The 13,009-nt window shown below is 43.2% G+C and overlaps 1 protein-coding gene across 1 annotated transcript in view; it reads right to left on the minus strand.

The window, feature by feature from the left end:
- LIPC (lipase C, hepatic type) overlaps positions 1-13,009 on the minus strand; it is a 159,737-nt gene that overhangs the window by 30,227 nt on the left and 116,501 nt on the right. Inside the window, exon 3 of the mRNA XM_027067364.2 lies at positions 182-369. Within this exon, the coding sequence (XP_026923165.1) occupies positions 182-369 (188 nt within the window). The remainder of the gene's footprint in view (positions 1-181; positions 370-13,009) is intronic.

The following is a 13,009-nucleotide window of genomic DNA, read 5'->3' on the forward strand; positions in this document are numbered from 1 at the left end:
TAATCAATGAGATGCTGTGTGGGGAAGCACTTGGAAAATTAGAATGTGCTTTACATTTTAATATTATGCATGAAGTTTTTATCACTGGTTTCCTATCTTTTTATTAAAATTGGACACACGAGGGAGAAAAAAACAGACAATGTAAAAGCAGAGGGAAAAAAGGCATGTCAGCATTTCCTACCGACCACCCGTGGATTATCATCACCAGAGGCAGAGAGGAGTTGAAGCCACACTGCTGTAACGTGTCTGGGTGATTGAGCCGAATCTGACAGCCCTTATCCGTTTCTTCTTGAAAAAGCAGGAATCTGATCTCTGTCTCCTGCGATGCCTCCTTTGTTTCAGCGGCTCTCGGTCTTCTTCCAAATGGCCCTGGAATATAAGATTGGAGACAGTATTTACCCTGGCATCTGTTCTGCTTCTGCCAGCTCTGGGACAGCCCAGAAGTTTCTAAAAGCACCAGCCAGTGGGGTTGCTGTGAGGTGCTAGAGGTAGGCACGAACTGCAGCTTCAGGGAACCCAAAAGAGCGTGTCCAGCAGAATGGCCATTTCTCCCCTGGGAGATGATGAAGGCTGACTGAGGAGAATCGAACACAGAGGTGGAGGGACCACATCCTCCGTCCTGCCATCCTGGGGACTATGGGATCAGCCAGTCAGACAGTGGAGTAACTCAGAGACGCTAGGGATATGGAAGAGGCAGTTGTGGAAGATGAGTATTTCACCCCAAATCTCACTGCCGGTAAGTGGTGGAGTCAGGATTTGAACCCACTCCCTCTGATTCCAATTGCCTACATCCCTATGCTGCCAAAACCATGAATAGAGCACCTTAGTTAGATGACACTATGCATTTGCTCATGTAGCTCAGCCTGTTGTCACTTGTAGTCAAACTATACTATGCAGCCTTGCACAGACCAGGTAGGGATGGGGCAGAGAGGATCTCAAAGGAGTGGCTGATTCTGCTTGATGGAGGGAGTAACATTCAGAGAAGACTTTTTAGGGAAAGTGATGCTGATCCTGCCTGGAAGGATGGACAAGGGCTTTTGGCGGGTGGGTGCATCGGTGGTGGGAGAGAGCAGGGCTTTCTGAGCTGGGGGAACAGAAGAGTTAGGGCTCAGAGGGTGGTACCTTGTGGGCATGAGGAAGAGAAAGACAAGGCTGGGCAGTTGGAGTGTCCTGGGCCCTGGGTTGCTGGGGAGTCTGGACTTGATGCCCTAGATGATAAGGGTGCTGCTAAGGAGTTTTTCAGTAGAAAAGGATAAATGTGTATCCATTTGGAATCTTTCAAAGACTGTGGAAGAATGAGATAGGCAGCGAAAGATTGTTTTCAAGATTTTACCTTCTGTTGTTTTTTCAAAATGCCTTCTAGTTTCTCTTTTAGGGGAGCCTGACCTTGATCTTGAGCCTTTTTGGAGTGGTAGTGAGCAGTCACACAACTCTGTCAGGCAGCCCAACAGCTGTCAAGGCTGTGGTGTTGGCCAAAGACTGACGCCTCTGCTCAGGGGCTGGGAGAAGCCCGGGAGGTGTTAGGTTCTCAGGTTGTGACAACAAGATGGGTGACATCTTTTCTGCCATGATTAGGGATCGGGCTGGGAGCTGGGGAAGGTTGCCCTCATCCTCCCTTCCAGCTCAGGGTGGGCTCTCCAGGATTCAGGGGCAGCCATAAGGCCACACCAGCATTTTTGGTCAGTGAATTCAATTGAGTCCAATTACTAAGGATCCCGACCATTCATTCTGAGCATAAAGTCATTCAGGCTTCTCAGACATTAAGTCTTGGGCTTTTGGTTTCAGGGGACAGCAGGATAGAGAGATGATGAACCTAACAAAGTGCAAGGGGAGGTATTAATGAAACCAATTTTCCTACCCAAAGGTTATTAATTTGAAAGGTTATTAATTTCCTGCAAAGGGCAATGATTTTTCACTATGATGACAGAGTGAAATGCATCATATTTTATTAAAGGGAGATGTGAGTGAGACTGCAGTACTGCTCGGTGATAATTAAGAAAATGTCTGCCACCTGTTTGGCTTTCCCAAGCTTGGAGGCTGCTTGAACTTGTCCTCATCCTTGCCAGGGGGGTTCCCAGCTCATGCTCCCCATTTCCCTGGCTGCACCGCCCTCCCGGTCTTCTAAGTAGAAGCTGAAGTGTCACCTTGATCCCCTACACCAGCCTTCCAGTCAATCTGAAGCTTTGGGTTCCCAAATATGCCTAGAATCCAGTTCTCTAGCTCAGGAGCACACGGTTTCTTGCTTGGTTGATTGCAACAGCCTCCCAACACCTCTCTCTCTCTCTCTCTCTGTTTGATCATGACATCCTCTCTCACACTGCTTCTCAAAGAATCTTTCTAGAACAGGAATGACTATCATATCCGTTAGTGACTTTGAGCTTCGTGGTATTGTAGCCAAGGCCACCACCCAGTGATAATCCCTCGCTCCCCAGCTCCTCCCCTCCTGCTCCCCACTGCCAGTGGTTCCCTGCACCTCTGTACTCTCGCAAACTCCCCCCTCCCCCATCTCTGCTGCTCCGTGGTAAGCCCCAGACCATCCATTAAAATGGAACTCAGCCATCATACCCTCCAGGAAGCCTTCTCATCTAGTCAGAGATCATTACTTCCTCTTGCCACCAGCACTGTATTGCATCTTTGGTTCTAATGTGCTTGTCATGGGACCTGGTAATTTATTTGTTTAGGTGTGTGCTGTTTCCTCCACCAGGCTGTGAGCTCCCGGAGGGCAGTGCTGGTAGGTGCTCAATAAATGCTTACTGAATGATGCGGTATTCCATGCATCCAGGTCTCAGGTCAAAGGCTAAGGTTTGATTTGTCCGCCATGTATGCACTGGTACTAAATGCAACCAATTTTCTTGTACTTAGTGATGGAATAGTTATATCTTCCTTCGTTTCAGGATAGCTGACTCAAATGCTAAGAAAACTATAAATGAAAATAAAACGGGGATAGAAATAGTACCTATCTCATGAAGTTGTTGCAAAGATTAAATAAGATATTTGTAAAGAGCTCAGAACAATGCCTGGCACATAATTAGCACCTATGTGAGGCTGTGTTGTTAAAATAAATACCAACTGGAGCATCCAGCATCTTGCATTTTTGATCTGTGAGATCCTTTCTTTCTGTGAAAACTTAGCCCAGTTGTCCTCTCAGGACCAATTCTGTCTTACGTGCATTTACTCTGGATTTGGCTGGAGAATAAGCTTGGCCGGGTGTCTAGGGCCTCAAGGCTCTTCGGGAGAGTCCTATGGAGAAACAGCTGTCAGAAGGAGAAGCCCTCAAACAACTGAACTGAACTGGCTTCCCCCTTTTCTTCCTGGCTTGACTTTCTTTTGGCACACATAGGAGTGAGGAAGTTATGTTGTATGTATGTGTATATTCAATCATTTATTTCCTTAACAAAAACTTATTAAGCATATTTTATTATATTATGCCTTGCGCCCTGGCTAGGTACTCTTTGAAGGCACACAGGGCACCGCCTCTGTTTTTCAGGAGTCCCCAGTCTGGTGGGAGAGGCAAGTGTGAGAACCAGTCATTGCATGTGGTTGCTGTAGGTGCTGCAGGGGAGGGGTGCTCTGAATAGGGTCTAGAGAAGATGTTCAGAGAAGATGAGGCATCATTTGAGTCTAGAAGGATGAAAGATGCTTTAGGAGCTCACATCTAGGACAAACTGCTGAAGAAAGTGAGACTCTGGTATCTAAAAAAAAAAAAAAAAAAAAAAAAGATTTCGTGGAGGACATGAGTGTTGAAGGGCTGTTATGGAGAAGAGAGCCTAGAATTCTTTTGTGCAACTCTAGGAGATAGAAATGGCATCAGTGAGTGGGTGTGACATGGCAGAAAATTTTAGACTTTAAGTAGTTTACAAAAATTTATAGTTGAAGAAATTGGGACAACGAGAAAATAAGGGCAGTAAAACAACAAAGACAGAAATGCTAATAGATTAGTACTCTAAAAGGCACACTGTGTGATCATGTAATGTTGCTGAAGATAGGCCACAGATTTTATTATGAGCTTCTTATTGGCCAAATCGGAGAGGGAAACAAGAGCAATTATAGGATTCATGGCGTCCAGTGGCTCACACATTTCTGGTCCTTGAGCCTGAGATGGTTTCCTTCTATGTTATTGTGAAAGGAGTCCACCAGGTGAGGCAATGGCCACTGTCTTGAACACCATTCCTGCAAAATATGCAGTAGTAAGTTTTATGTGGTTGACTCTGAGAGTCACAGTGCCAAACAGCATTTGAGTCACAGCGAATCTCTGTGAGGCTCTTCGCTGTATTGCAGCAGTCGTCTCTGGGACCGAGCGAGGCAGGGGCCACTTCAGGTCACATTTTGGGTAGCAGGAAGGGGTAGAGCTCCAGAGCTCGAGTGTCTGAGTTTCCATGGGGGCAGAGTCTGATTGTCCCCTTCACAGAACACAGAGAATGCTGGTGCATTCTGGGCCGAGCCATGGCGTCAAGGATGCACTGCTGTCACCCATACCCACATGTATACCAAAATGTTTCCCAGGCTCTAGCCACTCGTTGTAGCCAGCTCTTGACTGGGCACCTCTCCCAGCGGATGCTTTCGGTACTGCGAACCCAGTGTAGCCAAACTGAATTTATTTTCTTTCCTCCCAATCCATTTTTCTTCCTTTCTCTCTACATTTCCTACTATGATTCAAAACACCATTATTTGTCCATGCTATTGCTCAAGCTAGAAAACGGAGAGCTGTTCTAGAATGCTCTCAGGTCACCCAATACTGAGGACCCATCCTCAGGATTATCTTCTCTGTCCCTTGCCACTGGCCTAGTCTAGACCTTCATGCAATTTTTTTTTTTAATTGTGAAATTGTAAGAGTCTTAACTTTTATTTGTAGAATTAATACAAACTCATTGTATATGTATAAATAATTTGAAAAATGCTGAAATGAGTAAAGAATCTCACTACTGAGAGAAAAACACAAGTAATGTTTGGAGTATTTCCTTCTAATCTTGTGGAGATATTCGTTCCATAGATATTTATTTGGAGTATCTAAAATCGAAATCATATGACACAAATGGTTTCATATCCTTCTTCACCTGTCTTAATAATTTTCCTGTAGCATTACAAATTCTTCAAAAACATGCTTTTGAGGGGTGCCTGGGTGATTCAGTCAGTTAAGCATCCAACTTCAGCTCAGGTCATGATCTCACAGTTTGTGAGTTTAAGCTCCTCATTGGGTTCTGTGCTGACAGCTCAGAGCCTAGAACCAGCTTCGGATTCTGTGTCTCCCTCTCTCTCTCTGCCCCTCCCCTGCTCATGCTCTGTCTCTCAAAAATAAACAAACATTAAAAGAAGAAAAAAAACATGCTTTTGAAAAGTGGCATAGTTTGTGTACTTATTCCATTACTGTTGGACATTTAGGTTGTTTCGGTATTTTTTTTTTTATTACAAACAATGCTCTGATGACCATCTTTATACATAAATCTTTGTCTAGAAAATCTATGACTATTTTCTTAGTCTAGACTTTTGAAAATAGAATCATTAGCTCCTTAGGTATGATCTTGTTCATATATCTTTATATATGCATATATATTCAGACTGACTTTCTGCACTTTTTAAGCCACCATTTATTGTTTCCTCTGTGCCAGGCACTTTTCTAACAGTCTTCTTTGCATTAACTCATGTAAACCTCACAGCAACTCTGTGAGCAAGTTGTGAGAACACACCATGATTCTGTTATGAGTGAGGAAATACGTTCCAATTGTATTTGATAGGAGTATCTCCTTCCCCGGGTGCGTCTTCTATAATTGTTATATTCTCCTGTCTTTAGAAGAGATAAAGACACACCAGTGATAAGAACCTGGGGATGAGGCTATGGTTTTGAGAGACTATTAAAGGTAAACGGTGGAACCCTTTGAGGGAGTCAGCCCCTGTCACCTGGAAAGTGGATTGACGGACTAAGGAGCCTTGGGGTTGCCCTCTGCATGACAGCAAGTTCCTGGGGCAACAGAACTTCCTCATAATCAGTCAGAAGCAGAAGCTGGGTGCAGGCCATTGCATTTTCTAATATTAGATTCCTTGCAGCAAATGATTTCTCCATTCCTAAGTCAGTCCCCAGGTTTGAGGTTCCTAATGTTTCGTATAAGAACAAATTATTTCATTTTCTTTTGGGTAAGGACATCATTAGGTGGTGACTGCAGGCAAATGAGCTGGCAGAGGAGAGAGCCACGGATTCTGCAGTAGAAGGTCTTGGTAGTAATCATTCTGTTTTCTGCCCGTGATGCCTGGGCTGGGTGCTTCTGCTCAGTTCCAGGTTTGTTGAGGACCTCGCGTGACTAGTGCTCAGGACACAAGTGCATAATACAGAGGTCACAGGTATTAATATGCCTTTCACAGAGTTGTTTGTGAAATGTCTTCATGTTCATTTTTTAAATTGCTAAACTGTATGTGTGTGTGTCATTTAATAAACTTTGTGACTTTGTTATTACACATTGCTGAAAATATTCTTAGACCTGGGACTAATGAGAGGGGTCCTCCGGAAGACCCCTCTAGAAACTTGTCCGACTGTGTCTTCTGTTCAGGATGGATGGAACCTACGAGAAAATTGTAGTCATAGCTCTTCCTGACTGCTGTGGTCATGCCTGTGATGTGTACATACGCAACACCGACTTCAGAATTTCTAGCATGATGGTAGGATGGAAAAACTTGAATGAGAATTTAGTCATAGCTGGGTCTTTAGAGATTCAGCTCTTAGCTGTTGCTGATCTTTGGTGATAAGCAGATTGGGCCCATGGCTGTGATTAGGAATGCTTGCTTCTCTGACTCCCACCATCTTGAATTTTTCCCGTCGCCATTTTGCTGTGAAATAAGATGATGACATAAGGGATGGAAGGAAAGCTATTTTCACAAGTATGATTTATTCTGTTTTCTTTGTGTACTTTGGCCTGATTTTGCTAGCCATCCTATAGCCCGAGACTACAATTCATTTCTACTTGGAGATTCCAGGGAAGAAAGTAACTCTAGGCTGAGTTTTCTTGCTGGAGATATTTTTTTTTTCCTCCAGACTTTCTTCTTAAGCTGTACTCCTCTGCAACTCTGGCGAGAATCAGAATGAGTTTTTGTCTTTCAAAAAATCTGATTATGAAAGAGTATGCCATTCAGAAAAGTTTCCCATTTGTACTGGAATTCTCTGGAGGTAATGGTGCTTAATTCCTTAAAGTGGTTCCAAGGTCATGGTCACATTCTGCCCTGAACAGTTCAAGGTAGTGTGACCACCTGTCCTGTCAAACTAGGATGAGTTGGTCGCTCCAGTTCAAGGGCAACCGAGTGAATAAGTGGAAAGAGAAATGATAATAAAAATTGCCATCCTTGTTGATGATTATTCTGAGTTTTTAATTCAACATCCAGTGTGTGACATACCTTCCTGCCTGGTCTTTCCTCCTGTGGTCCCCTGGCCTGACATGCTCAGCTGTTGTGTCCTATTTGACTAGTTAATATCATTCTTTCTCAAAGTCAAAATGCAATCTTCATTTCCTCAGGGAAAATCTCTCTGAGTTTCCTGACTTGGTCACATCTTCCTATTATTTGTCCTTTTAGGTGATTTCACAGTTATAATTTTCTAATTGAGCAGTCATTACATAAATATCTATCTCCTATATTTGATGATAAGCTCCATGAAAGAAGAACCTAGGTCTGGTTTTGCTCACATTAAAACTTTATCCAGTAGACCAAGGGGCTGTGGAGTGTCGTGGCCAGGCATCCAGACTAAGAGCCACGTGGCTTGGGTTCAAGGTCCACTTCTGACATTTACTACTTGTGTGACCTTGGGCAAATTTCTTAACCTTGCCGTGCCTGAATTTTTTCATTGTATCATCTTTAAGATGGAGGTAATAATAGTACCTATATTAGAGAATTATTTGTTGAATTAGTATTAATACATTCTGTAATAGTGCCAGACATGTAGCATGTGCTATGTAAATGTTCACTATTATGAATTTGCCATAAAAAAATGTTGGAGGAATGAAAATCATCTTGAAATGGATCACCGACCCAAATTTAGAAGCAAAACCCATAAAAATTCTAGAAGAAAACAGGAGAAAATCTTGATGACATTGAGGAAAGCAAAGTTTTTTTTTGTTTTGTTTTTTGGACACCAAAACACAAATCATGAAAGAAAAATTTGATAAATTAAATACATCTGATCTTAGAAAGATTCCACTGAGCAAATGAAAAGCCAAGCCAGACTGGAAGAAAATATTCAAGATACATATATCTGACAATGGACTTTTATCCAGAATATGTAAAAAACACTTACAGTTCAAACATAAAAAGACAAACAACCAATTATAAAATGGGCAAGAGGTTTAAGCGGCTACATCTTATAAAAAGATACACACATAGCATAGAAGCACACGAAAAGATGCTCAACATCATTATTCATGAGAGAAATGAAAATTTAAACCTCAACTAGATACCACTTCTACTCCTCTAAGATGGCTAAAATGAAAAGAGATGGACAGCATCAATTGTAGGTGAGGATGTGGAACAGCTAGAATTTTTCACGCATTGCTGGTGGGATTGCAAAACACTGCAGCCACTTTGGAAAATTGTTTGACAATTTCTTATAAAGGTAAATGTACCATAAGCTCATCAAGTCCAAGCCTCGGAGCTTACCCAAGAGAAATTCAAACATATGTCCACACAAGGATGCAAGAGTTTACAGCAGCTTTATTCACAGTAGCCCCCAACTATTAGCAACCCAAATCCCCATCAACTGGTAAATGAGTAAATATATACAGGAATCTACCACAATGGAATACCACTCAGCAATAAAAGGGAACAGATTTCTGATCCATGCAAGCATGTAGCATGGATGAACCTAAAATGCATTACACTAAGTGAAACAGGCCGAACTTGAAAGGATGCATGCTGTGTGATTCCATTTATATCACATTCTGGAGAAGGCGAAGCTAGCCCTAGAGAGCTGACCAGCGGTTTCCAGGGGCCAGGGACAGAAAAGGCAAAATGGAATCTTTTGGAGGGATTGAAATGTTCTGTATTTTATGATGATAATGGTCCCTTAAATATACATTTAAAAAAAATGTTGGAAAAATAAACTATAGCCTGCAATACTGTGGTTTCTCCACATTACTTAGGGTTCAGGCCGGGGCACTATAGGCTGAACAGCAAGTTTTCTGTGTCAGTTACTTGTACAGGACTGGGCTGGCCTGAGAAGGCAGGATATTTCTGAGTCCTCTGGGAGTTGGTGTCACTCTGCAGAGAGTGCTCCAGCCCTGACTTTGAACCAAATGATAGGATCAGGCTGGGACATGTCTAGCCCTCCAAGACTTGAGGAAGATTTGGCTTATCTAGAAGGCCCTTCCAAGTTCCTTTGGGCTAGGGATGGATGACCAGGAGTGCCTGGGGAGACCATTCTTGGGAAACCAAATCATCTGGCCAGAGAAGGTTAGGGATGAAAGGGACTTGGAGACCATGCAGTGTCATGGCACCCAGCCTGGTTTCTGACTTTTAATTCTCTTTTAGTTCTCTTTCTGTGCATGTCAAATAGCCTACATTTATTGAAGAGTAATTCATTTTCCTGTTCTTTTTAATAAGGGTATAGACAACACCATCAATTTACTCTTCTAGTCCTCTAGAGAGAATCAGTAGCTAGAATTCCAGCAAAAAGCAAAGAAACTCAACATTTAGTTGACTTGTGTTATACAATCTCTTTACAACTTGTTTGAAATAGCTCAGTGATGCCCTTTGCTGACCCCCAACCATTGCTCCCTAGGGACCAGTGACCAGAATGACCTAGTCCAACTTCCTAATTTTGTAGTTGAAACTAGGACCCAGAGAGGCCAACTGACATGCCCCAAACTGTGCATCTGGTTAACAGCAGAATCAGAAGAACTCAGCTCTCCCAACATTCCCAGCATCTTTCTACTGGGCTGGGGATGAGAAGTCCCAACCCACAAACTGGCCAGGCTTTTGGGACTCTGTTCCTGTCACTACTGTAAAGCTCAGAGGGCTCACATACCATGCCTCACAAAGGCTCATCTCGCTAAGGGAGGCCCCTAGATGTCAACGAGAAAGTGTGTCTTAAGAAGAGAGTTGCTAGGGCCTTGTCTTGCCTGTGGGAAATGCCCCCAAATGATTGAGGTGACTCACGACCTCCTCGAACACCTGCCAGAACTGTTGTCTGCCAGCCTCAGCCTCAGACTCCATGTCTTTTCCTCCCATCACAGTGGATAACACAAGAATTCTTACACAGCCAAGAGACTGTGATGTAGGTGTGTGACCAGTGTCTGGCTGGGGTAAGCTGGCTAGGAGCTGGACAAGTCAAAGAGCAAGTCCTTCAACAGCTCTTGGAATGGTGGATCTTGGTTTAAAATCAGTTTTCTGAGTGCTGTTTTAATAGACAGATGAACTGAATGACGTTCTTATTTCAAAATTTTATTTGGCTGTATAATGACTATCTAAGTCTTTATATATATATATATATATATATATATATATATATATATATAATATTTATTGTCAAGTTAGCTAACATACAGTGTATACAGTGCGCTCTTGGTTTTGGGGGTAGATTCCCATGATTACGATTAACTCTTGACTTTGAGCTTCATGTCCTCTTATCCCTGTCTGTCTTGACATGACCTACACAATTGCCAAGGAGGCTTACAAGGAACAGAAGGACAGGTCAAGGCAGACGACCTTAACTCTAATTATGGGGTTTAGGGCATGATCAGATGGTATCACAGTCAAGGGCTCTAGGAGCACTTGAGTCTTTTCCCAGCTCAGAGCCACCCACCTCACTGAGATAAGCACCCTGGGAGCAATGGTGGGTGGGAATCCTGTATCTCCATTGGAGACTCAGGTGGTCTCTTCAAGTCTGGTTCTGCTTCTGTGCACTACTGATGGGCATACAAGTGGTCAACTTTTGTTTTTACTCTATGACAGACACTCTGCTAAGCCTTTATTTTACTTTATACCTGCTGAGATCTCCAATGCCTCATCTACTCTCTTATTCTTAGCTCCAGAGAAAGGGCAGACCCAGGATGGCTTTTCCAAACAGACCTTGGGACAGTGGCTTGAATGGGAAAAGACAACACAAATCCTTCTCATCTAATTTAGCTTCCTAGTGGCACAGCTTTGGTGCTGATATTGAGGTGGAGGTACTCGGTTCACTCATTCATTCATTCATTCATTCATTCCTCTTTCTATCACTTCCCGAGTGCCTGTGCTGTGCCAGGCACTTTCCCACAAATGAAAGTTGCTTTCAGCTGAATTTTTTCTGGAGCAAGTATCAGGTTTTCTTCCCTATTCTTTTAAAAAATATATTTGTTGCACAAGGGCAGAGTAATAGCAGAAAACAAAATTCAAAAAATATATACTCACATTCTTATCATCTTAATGGATTGACTTTTTATTTTCCTGTGTTTCTATTCTGTATCCAGAAGCAAATATATTTTTCATGTAACTGCACAAATATAATTGCTTTTTGCTCTTTTCATTTCCCATTATATAATAAACATCTCTCCATATTCCAACAGTGCTCATACTCATCATTTTTAAAGGCTGAGTAATATTCCACTGAGGGGATGTTTCATAATTTATGTATCCATTACCCTATCTGGGACAAGCAGTATGTTTCCAGTTTTTTACCTTTATAAGCAGGGTTGCAATGAACTTGATGCAGAAAGCTTTTCCTTTCAGAGAATTATTTCTACTACAAGGAACTACCTGGCGTGGGATCACTTGGTTAAATGGTGAGATCATTTTGCTGACATGGGAGCTGAAGCAATTTTACAAGTAAGTTCCCCACAGGGTGTCAGCTACAATTATTACCAAGCCAGAGAACTGCATAAGACCTTGAATGTTCTCATTAAAGGTGATGATGGGGGGCTGGGGAGTGGGTGTAATTGGTGAGGCAGGGTAAAAGCCTGTTTATGTGGCTATCATTTACTTTTTGCTAGTAACTCAGAACACCTTATTTTATCGAATCCTCATAACACCCCTACGAGTAAGTGCTATTCCAAAAGGAAACAAGGTCTCAGAGAGGATAAGGGTCTTGGCCAAGGTCACACAGGTGGTTGTTGGGCTGGGTCTCATGCTCAGGGTGGAGGTCCTGGAAGTCAGCCACCTGCTCAGACCCACAGACCTCCTTAGTGAGGCCTTCAGAACCCCACAGGACACATGCTGACCATGAGGCTGTGGAATCAGTCTTAGAGTTACACTCCGTGATCACGCGTGTGGCTGTGTTGAACTGCATTTATGTGGCAGCTTTGAAGAAGGCCCAGAACCTGAATTGAGGGCATGTCACACGAGACAAGCAACTGAACACGTTCTTTTTTGGGTCCACTGCATCTGCTTTTATAGGTAACATGACTTTAGACACAGAACTGTTCAACTCATATTTGGCTATTGGTGTAACTGTGCATTGGAACATCTCTGTGAGGTCCTAGTTTCCTGTTAACTTGTCCTTGTTGACCTTGAGCAAGTTATTTAACTTTCTTGGCCTCATTTTCCTCATCTGGAAAATGAAGGGTTTGGAGCAGCCAGCCCTAAGGTCTCCATGGTGGTTCAGTGAGACGTCCTCGTCTCCTTTAGTCAGCTGGGCCAGGGTTCTAGACCTGGCTTTCCTCCCAGACCAGCTGGGCCTCAGTTTCCACCTCTGGAACACTGAGAGGTTGGGAGAAGCCCTAAGACTGTCCCATCTCTGAGTTGCAATGAGTAAAAGATGCCAGAGAGAAGAACGTGTGAAGCCGGGCAAGAAGAAAAGTGAGAGCAAAGCAGCATGACCTGGGTCATGTTCCTAGCTGTGTTTACCCCAGGAATGTGCCCCTCTCCCTGGCTGGAATCTGAACCTGATGCTTTGCAAAGGTAAACACTTGCAGCATGAGGAAAGCACTAAGCATTAACTTGGGCAAACAGCCCCAAGGTTATTCTTTCAGGCAAAAGTAAATCATAGGTGGGGAATGTGAGCTGAAGCACATGGGTTATGTTCTCTAGGGCAGGCGCTTGGAGGCAACCTGATGAAGGAATG

Source organism: Acinonyx jubatus, chromosome B3 (genome assembly GCF_027475565.1).
Source record: "Acinonyx jubatus isolate Ajub_Pintada_27869175 chromosome B3, VMU_Ajub_asm_v1.0, whole genome shotgun sequence".
Lineage (NCBI taxonomy): Eukaryota > Metazoa > Chordata > Mammalia > Carnivora > Felidae > Acinonyx > Acinonyx jubatus.